The sequence below is a fragment of the Aspergillus tubingensis genome (genome assembly GCF_013340325.1).
Source record: "Aspergillus tubingensis WU-2223L DNA, scaffold_6, whole genome shotgun sequence".
Lineage (NCBI taxonomy): Eukaryota > Fungi > Ascomycota > Eurotiomycetes > Eurotiales > Aspergillaceae > Aspergillus > Aspergillus tubingensis.
In genome coordinates this window covers 2,378,508-2,404,524 of record NW_023336280.1, presented here as the reverse complement: position 1 = coordinate 2,404,524, position 26,017 = coordinate 2,378,508, and the positions used below count along the sequence as shown (strand labels likewise).

The 26,017-nt window shown below is 49.7% G+C and overlaps 7 protein-coding genes and 2 non-coding genes across 9 annotated transcripts; 5 read left to right on the top strand and 4 right to left on the bottom strand.

Moving 5' to 3' along the window:
• Nucleotides 1-853: 853 nt before the first annotated feature.
• AtWU_04555 (putative nicotinamide nucleotide transhydrogenase) lies at nt 854-4,985 on the bottom strand (the record flags this gene model as incomplete). Its single annotated transcript, XM_035499666.1, has 19 exons — nt 854-885; nt 932-1,006; nt 1,052-1,240; nt 1,285-1,453; nt 1,499-1,645; nt 1,695-1,828; nt 1,873-2,127; nt 2,171-2,341; nt 2,387-2,548; nt 2,593-2,733; nt 2,785-2,937; nt 2,986-3,441; nt 3,489-3,606; nt 3,654-3,914; nt 3,970-4,032; nt 4,078-4,084; nt 4,138-4,227; nt 4,278-4,824; nt 4,889-4,985. The coding sequence occupies 19 exons, from the start codon at nt 4,983-4,985 to the stop codon at nt 854-856; spliced, it is 3,267 nt and encodes a 1,088-aa protein (XP_035355559.1).
• A 2,571-nt stretch (nt 4,986-7,556) lies between these two features.
• Nucleotides 7,557-9,804, top strand: AtWU_04554 (putative amino acid permease; the record flags this gene model as incomplete). The annotated part of the gene is made up of 10 exons (XM_035499665.1): nt 7,557-7,673; nt 7,751-7,771; nt 7,827-7,875; nt 7,937-8,012; nt 8,061-8,286; nt 8,339-8,459; nt 8,527-8,870; nt 8,928-9,050; nt 9,111-9,513; nt 9,587-9,804. The coding sequence occupies 10 exons, from the start codon at nt 7,557-7,559 to the stop codon at nt 9,802-9,804; spliced, it is 1,698 nt and encodes a 565-aa protein (XP_035355558.1).
• A 724-nt stretch (nt 9,805-10,528) lies between these two features.
• On the bottom strand, nt 10,529-12,354 carry AtWU_04553 (Zn(II)2Cys6 transcription factor; the record flags this gene model as incomplete). Its single annotated transcript, XM_035499664.1, has 3 exons — nt 10,529-10,642; nt 10,697-11,500; nt 11,557-12,354. The coding sequence occupies 3 exons, from the start codon at nt 12,352-12,354 to the stop codon at nt 10,529-10,531; spliced, it is 1,716 nt and encodes a 571-aa protein (XP_035355557.1).
• A 3,567-nt stretch (nt 12,355-15,921) lies between these two features.
• Nucleotides 15,922-16,001, top strand: AtWU_t117. Its single transcript is given in 2 exon segments — nt 15,922-15,957; nt 15,966-16,001. It is a non-coding gene; the product is annotated as a tRNA-Pro (tRNA).
• Nucleotides 16,002-16,195: 194 nt separating this feature from the next.
• AtWU_t116 lies at nt 16,196-16,275 on the top strand. The gene is given in 2 exon segments: nt 16,196-16,231; nt 16,240-16,275. It is a non-coding gene; the product is annotated as a tRNA-Pro (tRNA).
• Nucleotides 16,276-17,398: 1,123 nt separating this feature from the next.
• On the bottom strand, nt 17,399-19,647 carry AtWU_04552 (putative APSES transcription factor; the record flags this gene model as incomplete). Its single annotated transcript, XM_035499663.1, has 3 exons — nt 17,399-19,245; nt 19,301-19,487; nt 19,600-19,647. The coding sequence occupies 3 exons, from the start codon at nt 19,645-19,647 to the stop codon at nt 17,399-17,401; spliced, it is 2,082 nt and encodes a 693-aa protein (XP_035355556.1).
• Nucleotides 19,648-20,078: 431 nt separating this feature from the next.
• On the top strand, nt 20,079-20,540 carry AtWU_04551 (NADH dehydrogenase [ubiquinone] 1 beta subcomplex subunit 7; the record flags this gene model as incomplete). The annotated part of the gene is made up of 3 exons (XM_035499662.1): nt 20,079-20,130; nt 20,223-20,347; nt 20,436-20,540. The coding sequence occupies 3 exons, from the start codon at nt 20,079-20,081 to the stop codon at nt 20,538-20,540; spliced, it is 282 nt and encodes a 93-aa protein (XP_035355555.1).
• A 1,064-nt stretch (nt 20,541-21,604) lies between these two features.
• Nucleotides 21,605-23,991, top strand: AtWU_04550 (glutamate--cysteine ligase; the record flags this gene model as incomplete). Its single annotated transcript, XM_035499661.1, has 7 exons — nt 21,605-21,615; nt 21,687-21,759; nt 21,833-21,898; nt 21,960-22,102; nt 22,159-22,284; nt 22,340-22,925; nt 22,990-23,991. The coding sequence occupies 7 exons, from the start codon at nt 21,605-21,607 to the stop codon at nt 23,989-23,991; spliced, it is 2,007 nt and encodes a 668-aa protein (XP_035355554.1).
• Nucleotides 23,992-24,352: 361 nt separating this feature from the next.
• Nucleotides 24,353-24,814, bottom strand: AtWU_04549 (uncharacterized protein; the record flags this gene model as incomplete). Its single annotated transcript, XM_035499660.1, has 1 exon — nt 24,353-24,814. The coding sequence occupies one exon, from the start codon at nt 24,812-24,814 to the stop codon at nt 24,353-24,355; it is 462 nt and encodes a 153-aa protein (XP_035355553.1).
• Nucleotides 24,815-26,017: the final 1,203 nt, after the last annotated feature.

Genomic DNA, 26,017 nt, shown 5'->3' with positions numbered 1-26,017 from the left:
CTTATGACAATCTCAGGTCGATAAGACCGAGACTTATGACAACCACAGGTCGATAAGACCGAGACTTATGACAACCTCAGGTCGAAAAGACCGAGACTTATGTTATCAACAAATTGTACAATCCATACCTATACCTTAAAGAATGAAATTGCTGTCTCCCTACCAATGAGTGCACCAAATTCTGAACATTACACAGCGCAAACGCAGAGAAGAAGAAGAAGAAGAAGGACTGCTTCTGCTTTTCTTCTCTTCTGATGTCAACATAGATTATCTGTTCAATGGATGATATGATGCAAGACACCACCATATGATTCCACTCCTCTAGATCATCTGTGTCCATAAATGGTTGTACTACTAACCGTGACAGGCAAGCACGGCAGCTTTCCGACAGTTGCAACCCCCTGGTTGCGGCGAATCTAACAGTGTCGTCGGTCCCCAATGAAATGGCGAAGGATATAACGAGCTATCGGGTGAAACAACCAAATTACTGAATCGAATAGACACACTACACTGCCATATACTCGTGCCGATGCCCTTTTGGGAATTTTAGTATTTTCGGGTCTCAGAGAACTTGAGTTATCGAAGGCGTTTGACAATGCAGAAGGAACGAGCCCATTACAATATTACGATACATTAGTCGACTAGCATAATACTGTTGGGCGCTTCCAGTCATGTGGAGCGGAAGGTCTCTGCTATTTTGGGGTAGGAGGCAGTGATGCTTGATACGTAAGGATTGGCCTTGTATTTGCTCATGTCAAATGTACTATGGACTTGAATGTAACTAGAATCATCCCAAATCATCCAGTGTTCCTCCAAGAGATCATGAACAATTAATTCAAGAAACTAGTAGTAACTATTTACGCGCCTCGAGAGCAGATTTGATAGCTGCAACATGTTAGCTTAGTCTTCTTTCAATAGCAGGGTAGCTCACCATCGCAAGAGGTCTTGGCGTCTCCAAAAAGCATCCTCGTTCCAGGCATGAAGAACATCGGGTTTGGTACGTCGGCTGCACAATTAGCGCTCGTTCATCCCATGAGTCAAAGACACTTACCGTATCCGCTGGACATGCTGCGCTTCATCACAACAACCTCCTTGCTCTTCCACGCATGCAGTACTGGCATACCCGAGATCGGCGAGTCAGGCTCCAGGGCGATTGGATTGACCGTGTCATTAGCGCCGATGACAAGGGTAACGTCAGTGTCCGGGAAGTCATCGTTTATCTCATCCATTTCGAGCACGACTATTCTGGTTAGCCTCGCCGAGGTGCTCGGGTGTTGTACCTACTATCGTAAGGAACCGACGCCTCCGCCAGAAGCACATTGCATTGACCTGGCATCCTGCCTGCAACAGGATGAATGGCGAATCGCACGGAAACACCTCTGGCACGTAGCATACGCACGATCTCAGCCAGGGCATACTGCGCCTTCGCTACAGCCATGCCATATCCAACAACCTATACCCCATTAGCCATGCTCATCACTTCAAAGCTCATACGCACAATTATGACGCTTTCAGCATTTGACAATGCTTCCACGGTATCGTCGACAGTTGCCTGGACTACCTCGCCTTCGATCTTCTTTGCTTGTTGAGGAGCTGCAATACCACCGAACAGGACGTTGGTAAGGGAGCGGTTCATAGCGACGCACTGGCATGGTTAGAATCTTCCGAGCAATAGTCGAATCGAGGATGCCTACCATAATGTAGGACAGAATCGAACCGCTGACTCCAATCAAAGAGCCTATACTGGTGAGGAGGGGGTTATTGAGCATGAAGCCTTCAGCAACCAGAGCAAATCCAGAGTATGCATTCAAAACGGTAATCACCACCGCTGCGCTGGTCAGCAAGGCACGTAACCTAGGGTCGAGCACTTACGCATATCAGCCCCACCAATGGCAGCGGTCGTAGTATAACCTTTCAAGAAACTAAGCAGGGTATTTGCGCCTAAGCACGTCGCTGCAATCGCTGGGGATCCAGGTGCCATTGTAACAAAGGCTCCCATTGTGGCCACATTACTTCCAAGCAGACTCGTGTTGATCAAATGTCTACCAGGTAGTATCATAGGTCTCGAAGACATACGTCCGGCGAGCTTCAGGAAAGCCACAATAGAACCAGTAAAGGTAACACCACCTACTACAGTTAGAAATTTCCTGCTCACGTGGGATATACGTACCGATCAAAACGCCCAGATACGCCGTCACCATGTGCAATGTGGATACGTGAGAAATGTCAGCCACTACGCTCCCTATGCTTGTAAGGACAGCCGCGAGCCCAACCACAGAATGGAGAGCAGCAACGGTCTGGGGAAGCCCAGTTGGTGTGATTCGTCGTCCTATGAGAGCTCCTGTTGACTGGTTAGGAGAGTCCGTCATATGAGTGCTTTACATACCAGCGACAGAACCTAGGCCAGCCACCGCGCCAAATTGGGTTAACACTTCGGGCGAGAACCCTACAGCTGCCAAAGAAGCAATGATTCCAGCTGCGACTCCGAGTATTCCAAGGATATTCCCACGCCTAGCAGTTTGCTGAGAAGCAAGACCCGAGATCGAGGCTACTGATATTAGCAATGGAATTGTCAGCACAAAAAGCACTTACCAATACAGAGAACACTGCTGACAAGATAACCGGCTTGCACAAGCCCCGCCATTCCAGTGCTGGCAGCAGCAAGGAAGCCCCCACCAAACAGCACAGCTGGAATAGCGTAAAGCCAAGGGTATTCAGGCGGATCAGTCGGACCTGGACATGGTGTGAGCGAATCTCGTCAACAATATGTGCCCTAACACTAACGCTTGAACATATCCAACATGCGTTTGGTAATAACAAAACCACCTGATACATTCATGAATGCCAGTAGGACTGAAGTAGCACCTAGGGCTTCGGGTATCGTGCTGGGCACGTAGCCTCCGCCCATGATGAAGAAACCGCCAATTCCGACCATACCTGAGGCAGTCAGCGTTAGTAAAACAGCGGAGTATTCGGCCTACTCACCAGAAATCGCATTTGTAACGCTCATTAAGGGGGAATGAAGAGCCGGCGCAACACCCCACACTGCACGATAGCCGACCAGACCAGCAAGACCAAATGTCAACATGTTGCTCATGAACACCGGTCCTGTAGCCTTGCCCAGAGCAAGAGCAGTCCCCATACCAGCGGTAGTGGCGGTAACATCGCGCGTAGCCTTCTGCCAAGGCGAAATTGCCAGTTCTGCTTGTTCTTTGGCAGGCGCGGGGATCTCTTGCTTAGGTGCGGGAGGTGGTACTGGCCGTGGGGCTGGCGGTATGATCTTTCCATTGTGTGTAACGATAGAACCACGAACGACCTCGTCCGCTAGATCAATGCCAAAGGACTTCTCTTGAGGGGACATGGACAACAGGTATTTGATAATGTTGTTGGAATACAATGTAGATGATTGGGTTGGGAGACGCGACGGTAAGTCAGTATATCCTTGAACTTGTCAGTCCTGTATCACTGAACACTTGGAAGCCGCATACCAATAACAGTCACATCTTGAAACTTAGTCAACTCGCCAGGTATAGTTGCTTCGCAGTTCCCGCCTGCTTCCGCGGCAAGATCGACGATGACAGATCCAGGTTTCATTGCAGCAACCATCTAGAACTGTGAGTAGGTTTCGATGCATCCTGGGATATGGTTCTTACCTCTTTCGTAATGAGCTTAGGTGCAGGCTTTCCAGGGATGAGAGCAGTCGTGATAATGATGTCTACTTCCCGAGCTTGTTCCATGAAAAGCTTCATCTCCGCTTCAATGAATTCCTTCGACATCTCTTTGGCATATCCACCTTGGCCTGATCCTTCCTCTTGGATGTCTACCTCTATGAACTCGGCACCAAGGGACTGGACTTGTTCACGAGCAGCAGAACGGGTATCGAAGCCTCTAACAATAGCTCCCAAGCGACGAGCCTAGACGATGCCCGTTAATTATGACCTCCAGTGTGACGCGTTAACAAAGACCTACAGATGCGATTGCGCTCAAACCAGCCACGCCAGCGCCAATAACCAAAACCTTGCTAGGGGGGATCTAGAACGTCTCAGTATTATAGCCTATCATATCAGAAGGGAATACAACCTTTCTAAGTAGCATATTGTTAGTAAATCTGTATGAGACATGTAAGAATTCACTTACCCAGCGGCAGTAACTTGGCCCGTCAGGAACCGGCCAAAATGATTGGACGCTTCCAAGACAGCCTTATACCCAGCAATGTTGGCCATGGAACTATTGTTAAGTGATCAGCATTGTGAGTATCCAGTATGAATCGCTCATACCTAAGAGCGTCGTATGTTTGTGCGCGAGATATTCTTGGTATCATGTCCATGGCAAAAGATGTGACGCCACGCGAAGCAAGTTTCTCGACCAGTGGCTTGTTCTGGGCCGGATACAGGAACGAAATAACCGTGCTTCCCTGGCGCAGTGCTCCGATTTCGTCGATGGGACCTTGCTGCTGAGGACTGCGGACCTTCAAAATGATGTCGCTCTGAGACCATATTGAACCCCGATCGACTAGTGTTGCTCCAGCTTGTTCGTATACTTGATCGTGTAACTTGGCTTCCTCTCCAGCGCCGCGTTCTACCAACACACGCGAGAATCCTTTTTTGAGCAATAGGGAGACATTCTGAGGGGTCACGGCAACACGACGTTCGTTCGGGTATGTTTCACGAGGTACACCAACGGTCAGGGCGGAGTAAGGTACGACTGGGACGGACGGCGATGCGGATGCAGCAGTAGCGTATCTTCTGCGAGACGACGTCGGAAGTGGCAGCTGTTCAAAGCCGTTGTATCTGGTGGCTAACAATGGAACGCATCGCACTTGCACTTAGACGACGGTGGTCAGTAAGTCTTGAGGCCCACCCTCGATGAGGTTAGCAAAAGCACTCACGAGTGGTCTTGACAATAGAGCGGGAGTCCCGTGGATAGGCTCCAGGAACTGCTCGGCATGGCAACAGCGCCGAGCGCAGAAACAGCGGTACACTCATAGCGGAAGTTGGCAGCTAACGCAAGGCGACTCTAATGATAGAAGCTATTGCCACAGAGACCCTCATTCCACTCACTCTCAATGCTGCAAAGGTGGCAGAAGGGGGCGTCTGGGCCACATGGGTGGTGTGACAGAAGGGCAGGCTAGGAAGGACGGCAGGACGGCGGATTGTTGTTTCGAACTGTAAACCCATTCAATCAGAGACGTTAGTGAATTCAAATATCAGCTGAAGAGTGCAGGCACGTACAGCTATATGGGGAGAGCTCCTGATTCATGATTCAATCAGGAGAGACTGATCGTTGATCGTTCCAATGCGGGGAGGTCACCGTCGCGCAAGGGATGGCGGGAACACAACATGCCAATTATCCACGAGTCTAAACTTGGCATAAAGAAAGGATGACTCCGGTGACCGGAATTCACCTCCATAGGATCGAAGAACGATAGTAGTAGCCGTGGGTGATGTGACCAAAGACTTGCAGGAAATGAGGGGAAGCCGCGCGGGGAAGGCCCATTGACTGGCCATCGGCTTCGCGGAGTCTGAGCTGTCACTCCCGCTTGGCATCAGGCATCGTCCACCATGCACTTTTTCTCATGATTTATGCTGGTATTGATTGCATAAATAGGGTCCTATCGTGCCGCTGTCGCATATCTATGTATACAATACTATCCCAAAAAGGTCTTCATATCATCTTGACCTGGTTACCCATGCTGCAACGAATTGCCGACTGATGGGGATCTACATTGAAGAGTTGAGCTCTTCCCGGTACAATTGAGCTACTATTTAACCGGGTCGGACAAGCTGTGTCCTCCTACTTCTACAATCCTGGCCCAACCGCAACCGGATGTAACGCCGTCTAGGTGCCGCATCGGAGATAATTGTACATATCATGCAGAGCACCCTTCTGGAATACATATCACTATCTCGTGCGACGGGCACGAGCCATCCTTCGGAGACTGTGAATCAGAACAGTTGTCCAGCTATAACCTTGTCCGGCAGGGTTATCTGACAACTCATTAAAAGGGTGGCAGTGAACTCGGCTCGTTCAGGCGTGTGAGCTCGTGGAATCGCCAGACAGGGTAGTTTGTCATTGGATATTTGCCAGCTTCTTTGTTCGTGTAGACACCATCATCATTTGCGTTTGCAAACTGCGGCTTTGATCATCAAAGAGTTCCCGAACACTTAACCGCTGTTTATAGGCATCTTTCCCCGCTCGACTAGTGACCTCAAACCTAAATGCTGTCCAGAATCATATATTAGCACAACAGCCCATTGATGGCATCTAATCACGAATGCCAGAGGAACCAGCTCTCCGCAAATCGGATGATCGACTGTCCACGTGAATGTTGATTCCAGCGAGCTCGGGCTGCTAGGGTGGAGGAAGGATGTCCGTGCTATGCAGCGTAACATATGATCATTGTAGGTAGTGCAAAACGGAACACACTGGTCCTAGCTGAAAAACATCCCCGGCATTTATACTGATAGGATAAAATCTAGATGGTAAGTGTAGTTGATAAGAAGTTAATCCATGAGGTCACGTGCATGTTCTTCCAGATGGTGCTGCCTGAGGCGATACTTGAAAACCCCTCGTGCCAGGGAAGCCCGCGTTGATTGCTGTTCAATTTAATCCCCGTCGCAAAATAGCTGGATATGGTCTAGCAGTCATTGTTGAAGTGACGGTTGGTTGAATTGGCCTCGAATCGATGTCAAGATCCAGGTCCTGGTGATGGCCGGCCCCTCGCACGGCTTTTTATCCCGCTCCACTCATGGTGGGGCATGGAGATAATCATGATGATGCGATTGACACTCTCCCTCAACCGGTTTGAAGCAATCGCTGTCTTGTGTGCGCCAAAAGGGCACCCCGTCTACTTCGCGAATCATTATATCCATCGATAAAAATCGATCGCCAACTTGATAACCAATTTCATGCATGCATACACGCGTTGTCCCCAGCAGGCGATGGAGCGCGCAAAGGATCCGTCCACGGCCGAACGGGCTCACGCAAACGTGGAACGGCTCCGCTGCGGTGATGCTACCAGAGCTAATTTCTTGCTTGGCTCCTTAAGGTACACTCTCTTGACCCACGGCGGTCGCATCCTTCCACCCACAGGCCCTGATTGGAATTTGCGCGCTCTTCCGGCTCGCTAGTGGAGCGCAAAAGTGAGCTTCAACAATTCTTCTTTCCCTCACCGTTGGCTCTTGCGGAGCAGACATCTCCGGTCAACCCTCAACTATCTATCCCGTCAACTAGATTGAATTAAAGACAAGGGAACGGGATAAGTGTATATCCTTGCTAGACTGGGGAGTGTTGGTGACATCTCGACTCGTTAAACCGGGAGCACGAATGCTTTAGCTTATCCACTAGGCTAATTTGGTTCCTTTTTTTTTTCTTGCTGTCTTACGCCTTACAGAGTGGGGTTAGCAGGTTCCTGATCGTCTATCATCAATTTTCAGCTGACTTGCGACAGAAACATCTTCACTTAACTTCCTCACTTTCAACTATTCTATCTGCACGCTCCTGGACGTGGACCTTTGAGCCTCTGAGCATTGGCCTTGGTTTCCAGAACGGCAGCCATGGCCCCATCACCTCACCAACAACACTCGCAGCTCGTCATCGACCCTGACACTGTTCCGGCCGGGGGAGAAGAGGTCAGGAGCGAGGCAGAGTCCCGAGAAGATGCAAAGCTACTGGTATGTATATCAGTGGCATTCCTTTCAGCGATCGAGTATCGATGTCGAACAAGTAATCGCTGATATACTACCAACAGAAATCTATGGGCTATAAGCCAGTGAGTCAGCCTTAGCAAGTCTATTGCATGCAGGCTTGTCTAATCAGATTCACAGGTCCTTCATAGGACATACACATTACTTGAAAACTTCTCGACGACATTCGGTAGGTGAAATGATTACGGCGGATTCTAGGTCCATGAAGGTCACTAACCTCACATGATTAGCTGCACTCTACTTTGTTGGAGGAGTGCGCGTCACTTATAGTACGGGTATCGCAGCAGGTGGTAACCTGGCTTACTGGTAGGCTCTACCACCGTCTATGCAATGATCGTAACTCATTTTTTGTAGGACGAGTTATCTAGTCACTTTGGTTTTCACATACATTACCGCTGCTGTCATCGCGGAGGTATGCTCTGCCTCGCCCTCCGCGGGCTCTATCTACTTGTGGGCCGCGGAGTCTGGAGGCCCTCGCTTTGGAAGGCTACTCGGATTTGTGGTTGCTTGGTGGAGTACTACTGCCTGGACGACCTTCTGTGCTAGCAACACCCAATCTGCTGTCAACTACATGCTCTCGGTGAGTGTCACTTTCAAGGATATCCCAAGATAGTTTACTTATTAGCGCACAGGAACTGACGGTCTTCGACGTCGACTTCCCGAAAGACACATCCAGTGTCAAGTTCCGTGCTGTCCAGTGGATCTGCACGGAAGTGTTGCTAGCATTGGCCGCACTTCTCAACTACCTGCCGCGTATGTTCAATCCCAAGACTGGTTGCGCCTATCCTTTCTCTGTTCAGATTTGCTTATAATTCTACAGCTAGGTTCTTCAAATGGGTGTTTTACTTCTCGTCCTTCATCGTCATGCTGGACTTCTTCCTCAATGTCATCTGGCTGCCGATTGGTGCCGCCAACACATGGGGTTTCCGCACGGCTGAAGAGGCATTCATGTCCACCTACAACGCCACAGGTGCCCCTGCAGGCTGGAACTGGTGTCTTTCCTACCTCGCTACTGCCGGTATCCTGATCGGTTTCGACGCCTCTGGTCACGTTGCGGAAGAGACCAAGCATGCTTCGGTGACGGCAGCACGTGGTATCTTCTGGAGTACTGTCGTCAGTGGCATTGGTGGACTAGCAACTATCATTCTGTTCCTCTTCTGTGCAGTAAGTTCCACACTTCCATGCAACGATTATCCAACAACCCCATACTGACATGACCAGCCCGACAACGACACTCTCATGTCCTTCGGCTCCCCCCAGCCATTCGTGCCCCTCTACGCCGTCGTCCTCGGCAAAGGAGGCCACATCTTCATGAACGTCATCTGCATAGTCGCATTGTGGCTCGTAAGTCCACCCCCCAACAGTTCCCGCAACCACATATTCACATACTAAACCACTTTACAGAACACAGCGATCGCCATCGTCGCCGCCTCCCGCCTCGTCTTCGCCGTCGCCCGCGACGGTGTCCTCCCCTTCTCCAGCTGGGTTTCCAAAGTCCACAACGGCCAGCCCCGCAACGCCGTCATCGTAGTCTGGGGCGTCTCAGCACTCATCAGCTGCACGCTCCTACCCTCCGACGTCGCCTTCACATCTCTCGTCTCCGCCGCCGGTGTCCCTAGCGCCGCCGCATACGGGCTCATCTGCCTCGGCCGACTCCTCTGCACCCCGAAACGCTTCCCCAAGCCCGAGTGGAGTCTCGGTCGCTGGAGCAAGCCGTTCCAGTTCATCGGTGTCTTCTGGAACGGCTGGGTGGTAGCTGTGCTATTCTCGCCTTACGAGTTCCCCGTCACCGGCGCTAATCTAAACTGTAAGAACCCCCTCCCTTCCAACATACTTCATCCTAAAACATCTGCTTACTTACTTTCCCTCTTTCTAACCAGACGCCCCAATCATCATGGCCGGTGTGACCATCTTCGCTCTAATCTCCTATTTCATCACCCCCGAAAGCGCCTGGTTGCCTATTGACCGCATCTCGCATTTCATCGATAGCAAGGGTGCTGCGACCGAAACCGTCGAGGAAGTTGGTAGTGGTGATAATCATCATCATCATCAACAGCCTGAGGCGACGACGTCTTCTTCCGGGAGGGAGGAGAACTGAGTCTATTGTCATCGCGAGGCGAGCCTCGCAGTAATTTATATGTTGTATTTTACGATTGGTGGTTGTGGTGATGCTGGTTTTTTTTACGGTTTGTTGATCGGTTGAGATGGTCGTTGACTGATCAACGGTGGGGGGAAAGAAGGCAGGAAAGACTGAACTGCCTGCGTCCTCCCTCAAGTTATGGTTGAGTGAAAAGTTTGCTTTGTAGATATGATAGAGCCTAGAGGGGTTTAAGTATACCCAGAGATTTAATGTGATTTGCTTTAGTTACAGATGGATGCATACAAATGATCTCATGGTGATATCAGATACTAGCTTTTGTTCTATTTCAGGCAGTGTAAGAAGCAGATAACTCTCACGGGCGCCAAGGTGTAAATCTATATATGACTTTCAGTAAGCCTTGTCTGTATCTGTACAACAGTGATCCAACTCCTCCAATAGAATAAAAACAGCACAAATCCGTCACCCAAACAGCACATATAGTCAAACCATTTGCAAAGGATATTTCCTCACGCTCCGCAAATCCAAGTCTAAGGGTCCAGCCCAGCCGAACACCTTAGTTTCCCAAATAGTAACGCCAGTATTACACCAATACGTAGACTCCGTGTTTTCCCCGTTCCATGTAACTTATGTCCATTATAAATCGTCAAATACCATGTCAAGATGGCTCAGGGCGGTCGTGAATCGCAGAGAACGTCATCAGCGAGCCACGAAGCAGCTTTGTTCAAGGGAGTAGGATTGAGGAACGTATATCGTCCATAGTGTCAATCCAACCTTCTGGGAAAGCTCGCTGCTTGAACCAGGCTTGTTCCAGTTCCTCGAGGGCCTTATCAACATTCTGCAGTCGCATTAGCATTTATTTGATCATTACTGGCGTGTATCCTTGACATACCTTGAACCCGAACCGCTGGAGATCAGTCATGGTCTGCCGCACAAATTTCTGCTCGCTCTCGTTCCGTGACTCTCGGCCAGCTGTGAAAAGTGGCCATAGTACCGCCAACTGACCCACGTCCTTTGCGAGTTTTCCAATCAACGCCAAAATTCGCGTAGCAAGCATGTCTAACAGCGCCCTTTGGGGCTGTATATCAGGACGGCCTGCTGCTCCAACCCGATGTAGGAATATGTTGGTGGCCTTTTCATATGCTTCGATACACCCGGCATACTCAAGGACATCAGGGTAGGGATATTGTCGCAAGCTCTCATCGTCTAGTTCGCCTAACATCTGCAGTGCCTGTGGTGCGTTCAGACGCCATTGTACCAGCCGCTGTAATAGCTCGTGATAAACCAGATCTTGTTGTTCGAACGGCATCAGACCATCTTGTTTCGCTTTTCCAAAGGCACTGATGGCTGCTTGGATCTCCATCATAGCAGACCAACATTGGCGCAGTTCAACAAGATGGTGACTATAAGCAGGTTGTTCGGTCGACAGGCTTGGTGTACCCAGATTGTACTCCCAGCCACCTCCGTGTGTTGTCCAATAGCTGCCTTCCACCACGGTTCCCTCACTGGTGGCACAGGCACCCGCAACGTCTAAGTATGAGAGCAGCGATACGAGGAAGGGTCGAAGTGGGTGATTGATTTCAGCGAGGCGCTTGGCTTCTTTGTCCGGGTCGTCATTAGGGGTGAAAAGTATTCGGTAAATTTCTCGGGCTCCTTTAAGATGGATAGCCCAGTTGTGATGTTGAGAATCCATCATCTGATTAGTTAGCTTTGCGTGCTCGTTATGTCCAGGTCAACAACTAAGGAACTCACCTCGAACAGTGACAGTAAAAGACAGGTGGCGAAATCCGTAAGTCGCACGCTGTGGTTGGGGTCTGTGTATCGGGTTCTAAAGGACTTGACAACCTCGCCATAATTGCTCATGGCTTGTTGGAAGTGCTTGTTTCGCTGTTGGCCTTTGGAGGTATTGGCAAGGTGCAACGCACCCATGGCTTGCATAGCGCTGGCCATTGACGTTGAGGATCGAGCGAGCTCAGGGAAGAATCTTCGGTAGGGATTTATGTTGTTCGAATTATCATAGATGAGGAGTAGAGTAGAGACCTGGTCGACAAAATGAGTGTAATACCGGCCTTCGACGCAGTCCAGTGACGAGGATAAAAACTCGGCGGGAGAGATGGGGTCTTGGAAGCGATATTTTATAGGCTTCAGGTCGGACACAGTTGTTGGAGACACAACTAATGTTTCGAAAGGCTCATTCTCGTCTCCTGCCGGCTCCTGCTTCACTTGCTTGTCCCCTTCGCTCTTGATCTTTTTGTCGCATTTCTTGGCGGTGGCGGGAGACGAATCCGCTTGCGGCGGTCCGTAGACTTTGAAGGTCATACGACCCTGAGTGCCATCGCATTCAAGACCCAGGCGTGTACAGTTTTTGCAGGACGGCGATGCTTCGTCGCAGCGGACGTGGCGTCGACGACATGTCGAACAGCCTGTAAATCCTCGGTGATGCCATCGACGGACCCGCTTTCTCTTCTCAGGCGCTGCGGCTGCGGAAAGCTGGGGTTGTGCGGGGGGAAGAGGCTTCCCCGGCGCACAAACCAACGTATGAACCTCCATGTGTAGGAGATAATGCTAGATACGAATAGATGGTGTGGGGTAGCGACATGAAGGTGAATGAGGGGCGGAGGTGTGTCCGACCAGAGAAATTCGAGGTCAGACGGCGGACGTCGACAGTTAAACCATTTAGGAGAGACCAATGGTGCGTCAAGAGGAAGTCCCTGAAATCAGAAGATCACTAAAAGTGAAATAACGGGGCGACGGGACAATCCAATGGAAGTCACAAGGGTGAGTGAGGACTTGAAAAGGAAGCCGAAGCACTGGCGATTAGTAGCCGTAGTAAGAAGGTAGTTAACTAGTAGTTAACGGAGAAGCAGTGGTGACCACTAGTTACGTTAGTAGATGATGATCGGATTATTAAGTATGGGGGGGCAAATTGAGGGAGAACCAAAAGAGCAGGCGGCGAGATGCTGGAGCCAGTGGGGCTCCAGACGGTCGGGCATTTGGAAATTTGGGGGAAAAGCAGACAATGGGAAAAAAGAAGGGGGGAAGGAAAATGGCGAACTGAACTTGCACTGAACGGATTACTGAACACTTTCGCGGCTGATCGAAGATAGTCCCAGCCTAGCCATCCCACTCCCTCTTTTTTTTGCAGATCATCCACCACTTCCTCCTGTTCGGTGTATCTACACCACGAGAGAAGTAAGTTCCCTCCAGACAATTCTACTTCTACTTCTCCTTCTCAAACAGCTTATCATTCTCCCGGTGTAAAGGATATTCCCCTCCTCTGTTTCATTTCCGGCTGAGCGCCAAAAAGCCGACGGGCGCTGCTGATCGACCCTAGTGGTGGATCATATTTTACTCTCTAGTCCTTCGTGCTGCGGTGCCTACTGCACTTCCTGTCTAATGATCTGATTTCCTTCGGTACCTCTCTTACTAGCCTAACTGGTCTGGCGGCAGGATAACCTTTTTTTCTGCACAAGAAAATCCCGCATCCACGTCCATCCAATTGCGAAGAGCAACTGTAATGGTACCTCGAAACCTTCCGAGCGCTTCCTACATCGAGTGGCCTTCCTTCGTCTTCCAGATCCCCACCCGATCCACTCACGATGATTGCAGTAGAGTGGAAGAGCCACGATGCAGCATGCGGAGGGGGGCTGCTAGTCTAGTACTGGGCGAATCCCATAGCCAGAATTCTCCGCCTTCCCCCCTGACCAGTGGGCATTGGCATCTGATAATTAGTAGCGAAGGAAATCGCTAGAGTGACCCGGTCCAAAAGGATTCGCCCAGGAGCCACTAACTCCCGACTATCTCGGTTGCCAAGCACCTGAATGGAACCTTCTCGCCTGCCACTTTACCGGTTCTAGCGGCCTCCTCGTGCCTTTTCATTCGAGACCATACTTAAGTATGTAGACTGGGGATGCCATTTCTGTATCTTCCCCCCTGTCATGAGGATTCCGTGGTAAGCTCAATCAAGTAACCCGGTTTGAGAGTGGAAACATGATTGGGCGTATTGCTGCTGGCCTGTCGAACCATGCAATGTCTCAGTTTGCTCAGCCTTTTCACTCGGTCAACAGGAAACGAATGCTCAACGCCCGTGGGCTCCCGAGTGCTCCTGCAAGTAGATGACCCCTTGAAAATCTCGTCTCCATGTGTGTGTGGAACGGGTGGTCCCGCAGCCCGTGAGCTACTGGCAGCGTCAAACGAAAAATTGAAGGCAGCAGAGATGGCCCTGCACATCCGATCACCAAGTCAGCTCATTTTACACGCAGATCATTGGTGACGTTGCTAGAGGTCTGTGTGCCACTGGGAACCCAGATGATGGTCGATGAGAACTGGTCTGTCTGTGGAGTGGTTCTCCTGGGTCATGTTCCGTGGATCTGCCAAAATCGAGGAAACTGGATGGGACTGACCCGACCATTCGCTTAGCTGTAACTTTTTTGACGCCTGCTGACGGTCTAGTCAATCAACTTGGCAGGCATTGTTCCTCGCTGAAATTTTTGGAACACGTCTTGGTATTGCCATATGGCGCGCAGAGCTACTCCTTCGGGATAAACAATGTGTTGGACGGTTTCAGTTTCATGTTGCGGCGGGATTCCGAGCACAGTAAACTCAAAGCTACAGGAGAGCTAGGCAACATGGAGGCAATCGGGGGTAGATCACCTCTCAGCCCAGACCGTTAACGAGCACGCACTCTGACAAAATACACGAAAGGCTGTGTATTTGTGGGAGGTACCAAGGACATACAAAGCTGACAGGCCAAAGTACCTACTGATCCAGCATCAATGCACAATCTAGTCGATTTGTTCCCGATTACACTAAAAGACATTACACCTCTGTAATCACACGATTTTGACGGTGACATGAAATATATGGTCGAACAGCTGGATGCATTTATCATGCGATGTTCGCATTGTCATGCCCAAACAGGTGGTCACCCACTGCGCCATTATTTGGGCTATATGGGATCAATGTCCATTTGTTCATATGGAAATATGAGTGGGGAGTCTGGCATAAGCGTCGCATTACGGCCGATGCTTCGACGCAGGTTCTAACCCAGTTACTGCTCACAGGTAGGCAGATCTCATGCAAGTTGGAAGGCTGTATGAGGATAGTAACAGGTTGACCGTTTACATTTCTCGGCCGATTTATGATTGACTGTCGATACATCCTGAAAATGTCCAGTGCCTATCCTCTACTAACCTGTCTGCTGAAAAATGGCCTCTATGTACTACTCTATACACGGGGCGTGTTTCATTCATACTTGCAGTGGCGGAAGCTGACCTGTAGCTGCCTCCCATCCTGGTCCGTGTGAATCCCTGCCCCATGGTATGATCCTTTGGTCCATTGTGGATATTTGCCTTTGCTTATCATGCCTAATAGCTTTTGCTGTTACCGTATCGTAGTCAACTTGACGTCAAGGAATCGAGTAAAAGCGTCCGTGTCTTTTCTGATCGGCTTGCGGCATCATAGTGTTGATACTATATATCATTCCCGCAACAAATGCACATCAAAGTGGCCCAACGCCGTGACTAACAGCCACTATACAAGAGCAGCGCATCAATGGTTGCTCTAAGCAACGGAATTCTGATCCAACAAACTATAACGACCACCCAGTCCTCTTCCACATTCCGTCTCCTTTTCGTCACCCATAAATAGCCGCGTGGCAAACCACCCAACCTTATTATACCAATACCATTGCTTCAACTTAATTTAGAACTCAGTGGCTCGCTGTACCTGCCTCGCATGTATACGAAAACACCAAAAGAACAACCCAGGTCCTGAGTAGCCATGGGTAATAAATGAAGCCAAGAGATCGGCTTGCCACAATGCCTTGAAGTCGGAATGGGTCGTACTGGCTAGACAACGCCGCAGGGCGGGAGCAAATGCAATGCGCACCTGGGTAATGCCAAATGCGTTAACCTACTAATAAAAGTGAAATAGTACGGGTATAGAGCGCCTATCGCTATTTCCCGTAGGCCGAGATCTCGCCAGCAATCGGCAGGTTAAACTCGATGTCAAAAACCTAATGGATAATCAATCACACGCCCGGACATGCATAGAGCAAACTCCACAGCCTCCCAACCCACCATGAATCCATCGACACCCATGGATTACATAACAAAAGCCCGGATGGTCTAGTGGTATGATTCCTGCTTCGGGATTTGAAATGCAGGAGGTCCCGCGTTCGAATCGCGGTTCGGGCCCGTAATTTTTTTATCTTGTTTATTTGCTTACTGTCACATGACTTAGCCCATGTGGCCTTCGTTTGCAGTTGCCTGTTTTGATCTCACTCCCACCGCGACAGGATAGATAGAGATCGATTTCTCTGGCGAGTCATCTCCGTGCTGACGCTCGTCCCTGCGTATGAGACATGCTCAGGAAGATGTTTCATAAGTTAGCCCGGATGGTCTAGTGGTATGATTCCTGCTTCGGGTCTTGAAATGCAGGAGGCCCCGCGTTCGAATCGCGGTTCGGGCCCTACTTTTTTTGCCTTTTTCCGCCTCTCCGAGGGACATGCGACCTAGTTCGCCTAGCTACTACTTACTACCTACCCTACCCCTTTTCCTTCCTTTTTCTTTTTGCAAGCTGAGAGAAATTGTTTGTTCAGTGCACTGCCACACTGTGATAGTTCCTCGATGAGAATATTATGAAGTAATCCAAACTCTATTATACTACTCGCGTAGAGCAGGCTAACCTGCATTTGTTGCAAGTTGTGCCTACTACTATCTACCCTGCTCGTCCAGACTCATGCATGAAACCTTCATCTTCGCTACTTCGTAGATATTATATGGCCTTTTACGGTCATGAGTACTACCCTAATGAAGCTCAACATTCGCTCTCACTTGCTCCTTTCTACCAGTCCTACCATCTCATGTAGCAGAACATTCATAATATGATTTGCTTCCAGGTGACTCAGATGTGAGAATAACTAGTGTCAAGGAACCTAGACCGGAGTAGTATAAGCTCTTCACATGCAAGTATCAGAAGGTGCCAAGAAGATCAGAGACACTATTCATTTTAGTTTCGAGTATGGTCTTGGCCTGGCCAGAGAGAGAGAGAAGAGATGGCACACATATCTAAACTTTTCATGATCATCTCAGAGTCAGCCACGATTATCTTCATGTGGGCTTAGGCATCTAGGTAAGCACTACGTTCGTGTTCGTTTTTGCTTTGGATTCACTTGGAAGGGACGGACGGGACGATCATGCAAAGGGTTTTTAGACTTTAGATAGATAGGTAGACAGGTGAAGGAAGATGAGTGGAACTATGAAATTAAGAGGAAAAGAAAAAAGTTGAGTGGGTATCTGCTGGCAAACCAGAAACTCAAATTGCCCGCCAGAAGTAGTAGTAGGAAATTAACATCAACATGCATCAGTGATCGTGAGAAGATTGCAGCGTATCCCAGGCGAGAAAGTAGACAGGGAGGTAGGTAGGCAGAGTTAGCCTGTTGTTGACTAACTGTTCTTGCGTAGATGGTAATCATGTCCAAACCGGCAATAATTTACAAGTAAATCCATAACGAGAAGCGTTACCACAGATTGGAGGAACTGCGGGAGGTGAACGATTGATGACTGGAAATGAACAATCCCCTCCAGACCAATCAGGCGTCCACAGATACTGTCGGACCAGGGGTGGGGAATGTGGCCGATTCCCTGGCCTCTGGATCTGGTGATTCGGCTCCTGTAGCCTTCCCATTCATTCGATCGAACTCGAGTGTTTCAGCCAGCTCTGCGGCCATTGGATCTAAATCTTCCTCTTTGAGACCGGTGGCAAGTGCTACCAACTTGCGATGGACATCGAACTTGGTGCTTACACCTGCATCGGCTGTCTGTTGGACAAGATCCTTCACGGCAGAGCGCCGAGCCTTTTGGGCAGAGCACAATTGACGAGCCATAAGGTATGTGCGACGTAGTTGGTCCTGGTCAGATCCAGTATCCCCCTTCTCGGGCACCGGCGTTGAGGCAATCCTCTCTCTGAGTCGAGCCTGGTGGATTTGCTCCAAGAGTGATTCGTAGCTGTTTTTCAATTGCTCGTAACGATCAAGCTGCGTGTCGATTGACTCTTCTTCGGCTTCTTTCGCTACCAGCATACCGACCTGTTTCTGGATCTTTTGTCGATCCGATTCAAGTTGCGCATACAGTGCCTCCGGGTTCGCAACATCGTCTGAATCTTGCTGGGTTGCCTTGGAGCTGCCATAGCTTGCGGTGAGTTTCTTGTTCGCTTCGGACATGATGACGGCGATCTTAGACATTAATGCCGAGGTAGTAGGGGAGGAGTCCTGCGGAAGGCTGGGAGGCAGGTGATCTGATGTAACAGGTGCCTTGATGTCCGGATCTAATTGATCATTACCCATCGTAATAGACGAAGGGGGAAGAGGAACGTCGCGCTCATTAGGTGGTACCCGTCGGACGATAGTTGAGGCTGCCTCGCCTTTGTTGTTTATAAGGTCACCAGCTCGCGGACACCGCGCGAGTAGTAGGTCAACCAAGCGAAACGCGCCATTTCGAGCGGCAATCAGAGCAGCAGTGTCCCCATTCTGATCTTGACAGGACAGTAATAAATCAACTTCCTCAGCCGAAAACGTAACGCGTAGCTTATCTAGCAATACTTCGCAGTAATATCGCGAGCTCTTCCATTTACCTTTGCTCCGAGTAGTTTCTGCTATGTGGTGGAATAGAGTAGCGCCGAACCAGTCTCGGAATGAGACTGTGTCCAAGAGAAGTTCTAGTAGCGGTGGAAACGTCCTCTTCTCATAATTGTTCGTAAAAAGCACGGCACGCACGAGAGGTGTCTCCTCCTGATCAGATAGAGCTCTGATATTTGCTCCTCTCCGTAGCAGATCCCTCACAATTTCTAGGTCACCCATGGCACACGCCCAATGGAGAGCAGTATTTCCAGAATCGTCAATTGCGCGGTCGACCTGGAAATTGGCTGGCGGTTGTGGGGGAGGAATGCGTGTCGCTTCCGGAGCATCCCCTACCGTCATAAAATAGTCCAACAGCTGATCACCATAGAGTATATGTTCTTGTTCACTGATTGAAATTGCCGGAGCCTCATTTATCCCACGCTTGCGCTTCCGTGAATATGTACCATTCTGAGACATTGCCATAATCTCTTCATCCGCGATCATAGACGACGACTCAAGCGTTGCTTGTTCTAAAGATTCATCCTCGTCGAATCCTTGGCTCATCTCATATGGCTCATAGGGATGATAGGGGGGCGGTGCCATATTTCGGTGCGGTTTTGGAGCAGGGACAACTTCTTCGGTTGCGACTCTCTTGTTTGTATTCTTTGGGGCTCTTGGCTTCGACGAGGCTGCAGTGGTATGTTTCGGGGCAGGTGGTGGACTGCGATCTCCAGCGACATAGTCGAATATCGGCCTTAGCTTGTCGATGATGTTGTTGCGCTCGGCGAGCATACGGCCCTCAGGAAGCGGAATCCAAGTCCCTGCATATAGTTATAGCACGGCAATGCGAGGCGATATTGGGAATTCTCGTCTTACCTTGATATTTTCCATAGCCACCTTGCACCTTTTCATGGACCCCTTTCTGCACCTCGCGTTCTAGGATGCGAGTCCTCGCAGGCTTGTCAAACCCGGCAACCTTCAGAATATGTGTAGCATTTATCCAGTCATCGGAACGTCTTCGCATGACACTGTCGCCATCGAGTTTGAACTCATAAACCGGGACCTAGCCACAAGTGTTAAATTGCTGTTGTAAGCCTCCTTACGGTGTTGTTCAACACGCCTCGTAAGACGAGGTTTTTGCAATACCAGAAAGGGCACGATGAAGGAGTACTCACACTGCTATAAGTAGCAGAGTAGACTTTGGAGAAGTCCACGGCCGCCATGATGCGCCTCTTGTAAGCCGATTCTATTCTGCGAGTTCCGTACGATAATAGGATGTTTCCGAGCGGCGTCGCGACTTTGGACACAAGGACATAAAAGTCTGAACTTGGCTACCGCAAGGCATCAAATTTCAAATTTGCCTGTTGCCTTAGTCAATCACATGAATCTCAGTGGAAAGCGAGCTGGGTTCGTCGTAGCCCAGCAACATCTATCTCAACACGCGACGGATGGCAGGGCTGGATAAGACGCGCTCCGGGTACGTTGACCGCGTAAAGTGGATTTGGATACGCTAAACCTGTTGTGGAACCAACAGCACGTGATATCACATGACTTATCGTCCGGAAGGAACGACGACTGCGGATAGCTGCAAACCTCATAGCCCAGTCGCCTATCCTTGGAATAACCTTCAATTGAGTCACCCCTCCGTGTCAAGATGACTGCCGCCGAGTCTGTGAAGAGTGCCGTTGGGCTTGCGGATAGCACCGGTATGTAATTGTTGCCATTGGCGTCTGATGTGACGGAAGGCAGTGATGTGAAAGTTGGCACCGGATGATTAACGACTAACGCTTGTCTTTAGCTGCCTCCCGCCAGGAAATGTCGGATGCTCGTCTTCCCCTCCAATACCGCGACTCTTGCGCAGGCCTCCTGATCCCATTGAACCGCTGCCGCCAGCAAGAATACTACCTTCCCTGGAAGTGCGAGGTGCGTTGTTTTCACTCTGGTTTATTCATGGATTACTGTTCATCTTGTCGTATATATAACTAACGCCATGCCTCTTTCCACCCAATAGGACGAGAGACACAGCTACGAGAAGTGCCAATACGAGGAGTTCAAGAAGCGTGTTGCTAAGATGGAAGAGCTCCGCGCCGCTAAGGGTGGTGCCCGGAGCAACTAATGATACCACAAATATCGGCACGGCATTCGAGACGAGCGAAGGAGCGGGTTATGTACATAGAGATTCTGAGATTGTTTGTCCATGCACCGACATTGGCGTTGGGAATCATCCAAGACTAGGCTTGCCGTCACCACACCTGCGAAAACCAGAACGGTCGATTGGCTAACCAGTAGCATCAACCGTACTTTTGGGGTTTTTCGGCTCCGATGCTGCTTGGGAGGTCTGGGTGGTGAAATCGTTAGCCACCCTCCCTCGAAAAGACAGCACTGGTTTCTTCGGGCCAGAAGGGACTCGGATCTGTCCCACCTTTCAACTTTGCAACATAATGAGAGCGATGATTTGTCAAGTGCAATTACCATAATAGTTTGCGACTTTGTCCGCGAGTGCCATGAGATGACATCTTAATGGCAGGCAGATGCATATCTAGCCATGGTGCAACACCCTGGAGATCATGATGGGTCTGTAAAGAGCTTCCAGTATGCTTTCTAATGGTCACGATATTCTTCATGCATCTTTCCGAAGAACTACATAGAGACGTATGGCCAAGTATATTTATCTGCTTGCCCTCCATACAAATCGGCCGCCGCGGAGCAACTGATAGTAGATATCACATGACCTCTAATCCCTCCACGTCTGCTTAGAAATCGGCGGCATTGATAATCACCGACCACTGCTTACTGCCCCGCCCGGCCTACCAGAAATGGGGGGAATAAGTTTCCCGGCCACCAATAGGCGCTTGAGCCTTTGTACCCGAAGGTTCGACAGAATTTCTCAAAGTCGGCAGGGTCAGCAGTTTGTTCATATTTAATCGATCAGTATCTGCTGCCGTTGTTGTTTGTGTAAAGCCGTTACGGGCGTGTCTTGAAGTCACGACATTGCGTGCCACTGACGTTGGCTTATTCTGCCGTGGTTCGGAGATACTGCCGGGAAAGTTCCCCTCATCTCCGCGGGGTTTCTGGATGGCCTGACCTTCGAACTTTTACTTCACCCAAAGCCACAGAAAAACCTTGGAACCTCAGACTGGGATTTGCAATTCAAAGTTCCAACTGTCTGGTGTTGACAACATGGGCTTGCTGTAGGTGGAGCGTGCTGGGTCAAAGCCGGATTTCATTGATGCGCAAAAACTAACATTGGCCGTTCCTTCAGAGCGCTTGGGACGGCTTTGGACTGGCCAGAAGCCAAGAAGAGAGCGGATCAGGTTCGCAAATGGGGCATTGAGGTAAGAAATTGATCTTGTGTTTGAATTCTCCCAATCATGTACTCTACGTGGGGTTCTTTTCTAACTGAGATAGCAATTACTTGCCAATTGGCATAGAGCCAAGGGAAAGGAACGGAATGCCCTTCTCTGGGGTGACGAGGTATGTCGCAATCTTCACATTGTTCTGTTTTAATGTTCGCTAATTGCTCTTTCTTCGTTAGGTCGAGTATCTCGTCGTAGCAGTCGATGATGAGAGCAAAAAGGCCCGCTTGTCTCTCGCTCAGGCCGATATCCTCAAGTCGCTCGCTGAGGACGAAGCATCGTGGAAAGAGGGAACTTCCCCTCTGTCTCAGAATAAGGAACAGTGAGTTGGGACTAGGGTTTTGGGAACACGAGAAGAGAATCTCTGACGGATCTTAGTGAGGGTGAGGAGCCACCTCATTTCCACCCTGAATTTGGCCGATTCATGCTGGAAGCCACTCCGGGTAAGCCCTGGGGCATCGACTTCAAGGATCTACTGAAAGTAGAGTCCAACATGAAGTGGCGGTAAGTTTTCGGTTTTCCCGGGCAAGTAATGACGTCTCTGATGGACATATAATAGGCGTGAGGTTGCAAAGGCTCACATGGCACCAAATGAGAGTCCTATCACCCTCACCACATTCCCTCGTCTGGGGACAAAAGACGATTATATTCAGCCTTATTATCCCCCATCGGGTCCCGCATTGCGATCTCAGTTTGTTCCCGACGAAATCGCTAACCCCCATATTCGATTTCCAACCTTGGCGGCCAATATAAGATCAAGGAGAGGCCGGAAAATCGAGCTGAATGTGCCAGTCTATAAGGACAAAAACACGCCCGATCCCTTTTTGGATCCGACTGTTAACTATGACCTCCACAACTGGCCCGAGGATGATGATGTCCGAAATGGCGCGGCTAAGGAGGGTCATGTTTACATGGACGCCATGGCATTCGGCATGGGGAGTTGCTGTCTCCAGATAACTTTTCAAGCGAAGAACATGACGGAAGGGAGAAAGTTGTACGATCAACTGAGTCCACTGGGGCCTATCCTTTTGGCTCTCACTGCCGCCACTCCGATATACAAGGGTTTCCTCGTCGACACAGATGTCCGTTGGAATCAGATCAGTGGAGCTGTTGATGACCGGACACGGGAGGAGCTTGGTGAACTTGTAAGATTCCACTCTTCTGTGTTGTTTGTTCCTCAGTCTCAAAAACCGTATTAACACCATGCAGCCCCTGAAGAATGATAGATGGAGAATCCCCAAATCCCGATATGCTTCGAACTCGACTTATATCTCACAAGATCCCAGATTAAGAAAAGAATATCTGGATCCCGATCTTATCGTTGATCAAGATATCAAGAAGCGATTGATGGATGACGGCATGGATGATCTTTTGGCGACACATTTCGCGCACCTGTTCATTCGTGATCCACTGGTTATATTCTCGGAAGATCTCGAGGAGCTGGACTTGAACAAAGCAGATCACTTCGAGAACCTGCAGTCGACCAATTGGCAGCATATGCGTTTCAAGCCGCCGCCACCTGACAAGGATGACATCGGCTGGCGAGTTGAATTTCGATCCATGGAAATCCAGATGACCGACTTTGAGAACGCCGCCTTCAGTATCTTTATTGTGCTTGTGACCCGTGCAATCTTGAGTTTCGATCTCAATTTCTACATCCCGATCCAGCGTACCACAGAGAACATGGAAACTGCGCACCTTCGAAATGCAGTGTTGGAACAAAAGTTCTACTTCCGCAAAGACCCATTCTCTCGTCGCAGACCGAACCAGCAATCGCCAGGTGGTAGCAATGTCTCCTCTACGACATCCTCTGCTCATAACACGCCACCTCCATCACCGCCACTACACCCAGTGGAGTCTGAGTATGATCTCATGACGATTTCCGATATTATTAACGGTTCCCCTGATGGATCATTCCCTGGATTGATCCCGCTCGTCGAATCTTACTTGAACAGTGTCAATGTGGATGTTGAGACACGGTGTTCTCTAGCCAGCTACCTTGACTTGATACGTAAGCGTGCGAACGGTACCCTTTGGACTGGAGCCAAATGGATCCGCGAGTTCGTTGCGTCACATCCTGGGTATAAGCATGACAGTGCTGTATCCGAGGAGATTTGCTACGACTTGGTGAAGGCTGTGGATGAGATGACTGTTAAAGAAGGCAAACACGGTACAGTTGGGTGGGAGCTCCTCAGAGGCAAGAAGAATTAGATGGCTGAAGACGAGTGTTGTTGCATATAGATGTAGATAGCGTGCTCTCCATATTTTTCTACAGTGAAGTGAACATAATTAGAACTTCCTTGTCAGCTGACTGAATTGGCAAGCCCTGGGGGACATCCAAGCATACTAATTAGACAATTATTTCAAGATTTATTTCTCGTAGTGCTTGTTGATGGTACTCCTTCACTTTCCTCAATGTGCTCCGCAAAAGGGCCGCGGCTGACTGCCATGTGATCCATCAATCAACTATAATCTTGACTTTCCTGTCTTGATTTATTTCAAACACCGTCCCGCTCCTTCGATGGCCCAAACTCCCCAATTCCGTCATCCAGGCATCTTTCGCTCCTGGCCACTATGGTAACAATATCTTCTCTTCCTCTGTTGGCTGCCGACATGAATCCGCTAGCCCTGTCACTTTCCATACACCGTTGACTTTATGAAGAACGAAAAGCTCAACGCCCACATGATGCACGACCCCATTGACCTTTGCCCGAAAAGGTGCCCATACTGCAGCCATGTTTCCAGGCGAGTATACCTTCACCTCTGGATCCCAGATGCGCTCGTCGATTTCGTCCTGAATCCGTGTCACTTGCTCCACGAAAGCCCCAATGGTACAAAAGCGAGGAAGGGTGGGGGATGGTGGCCAAACAGACATTCCTCCTGCCCGAACACAGTATTTCTCGAAGTCAACAGGATTTTTGGTTCTCAGTGCAGCTAAAAATCCATGAATGACAGCCATGACAGAATCAACTTCGTCGGAAGGCTCGGGCAAGCCTGTCAGGGGGACCGCCTGGTTTGGTATTATCCAATGCATACTTGATGCCTTCAAAGAAAATTTTTGAGGAACCGTGTCGAAAGATTTGTGGACACTGCTTCACTCGTCACAAAAGCTGGATTTTGATGAAAGGAACCCCGTCTTCACTTGCGCACCTGGAGATATTCAGACGGAGTCCAGAATTCAGTATGTTCCCCCTCTTTGCCCCAGTGTACTGGCATGATATGCAGTTTACTGGTGTGGCAAATAATCAGGATACGAGTCATCGAAAGCCTTTTTCTTTTAGGTATTTGGCAGATAGAGCATAAACTGGCAATCAGGCCATGGTCTATTGGAAGAGACACTGCATAATTTCAGGCGGCACTCGAAACAAAGGCTTAAGAAAAGGCCTGTACTGGCAATACTCTGATATAAGACCAACGAGCCAGCTGAACGTGTTACCGTTACAATGCCAATGATGGGCTTGTGCCACGAGTATACCCCTCGCTCCCGTCAGTGCGTGAGAGGGCCATGGGAAGCTTTTGCAAGCTCCTGATAGCATCTGCCGAAATTTTGGACGGCAAGTCAACGAAGCAGCATAAGATTTCCATGCATAACCACACTCTGCTTCGCACCATCGGTGTTGGATGGGCCTCTCGGAATCAGGAACAATAAGAACAGCGTCAGCTCAGCTCATATGCTTGTCCGACAGAACACCATAGCTCACACACCCTTCTTAACATGACCCTTCGTACGACTCTAGCCTTGGTGGAGACGTTCTCGCCTGGGCCCCTTCCTGTCCATGTACAACAATGAGAATGCCTTGCACCGGACGAGCTAGCCTCTATACGCAAAGCGATTCCTCGTCGGATGTGATTACAAAGCCAGCCTGTGTCAATGCCATAGCTTAGAGGCTTCTCTTATACCATTGGTAGAAGACAGTGAGAATTTTGCCTAATAAGAGCCACACAAGTAATTGGGTTATCTCTGAGCCTAAACATGCATGATGCATCTGCCAATTTTGGGCACTGGCGGTCAAGCGACCCGCATGTCTCTTTTCTCTCTGGCGCCTCGTCTGCCATTCCCGTCTTCCACATCTCTCTGTATCGCGTCTGCTTCCATGTCGGGTCTGCTTCAGGGTGTAAACACGATCAGCTTCCGCTCTTTGACTTATATACGATGCACCAGATTTATTTATTGCGCCGGCATGAGGTCAGTCCACATCACCACAAGCTCACCGTGAACGGTGCTCATCCAGCCGTC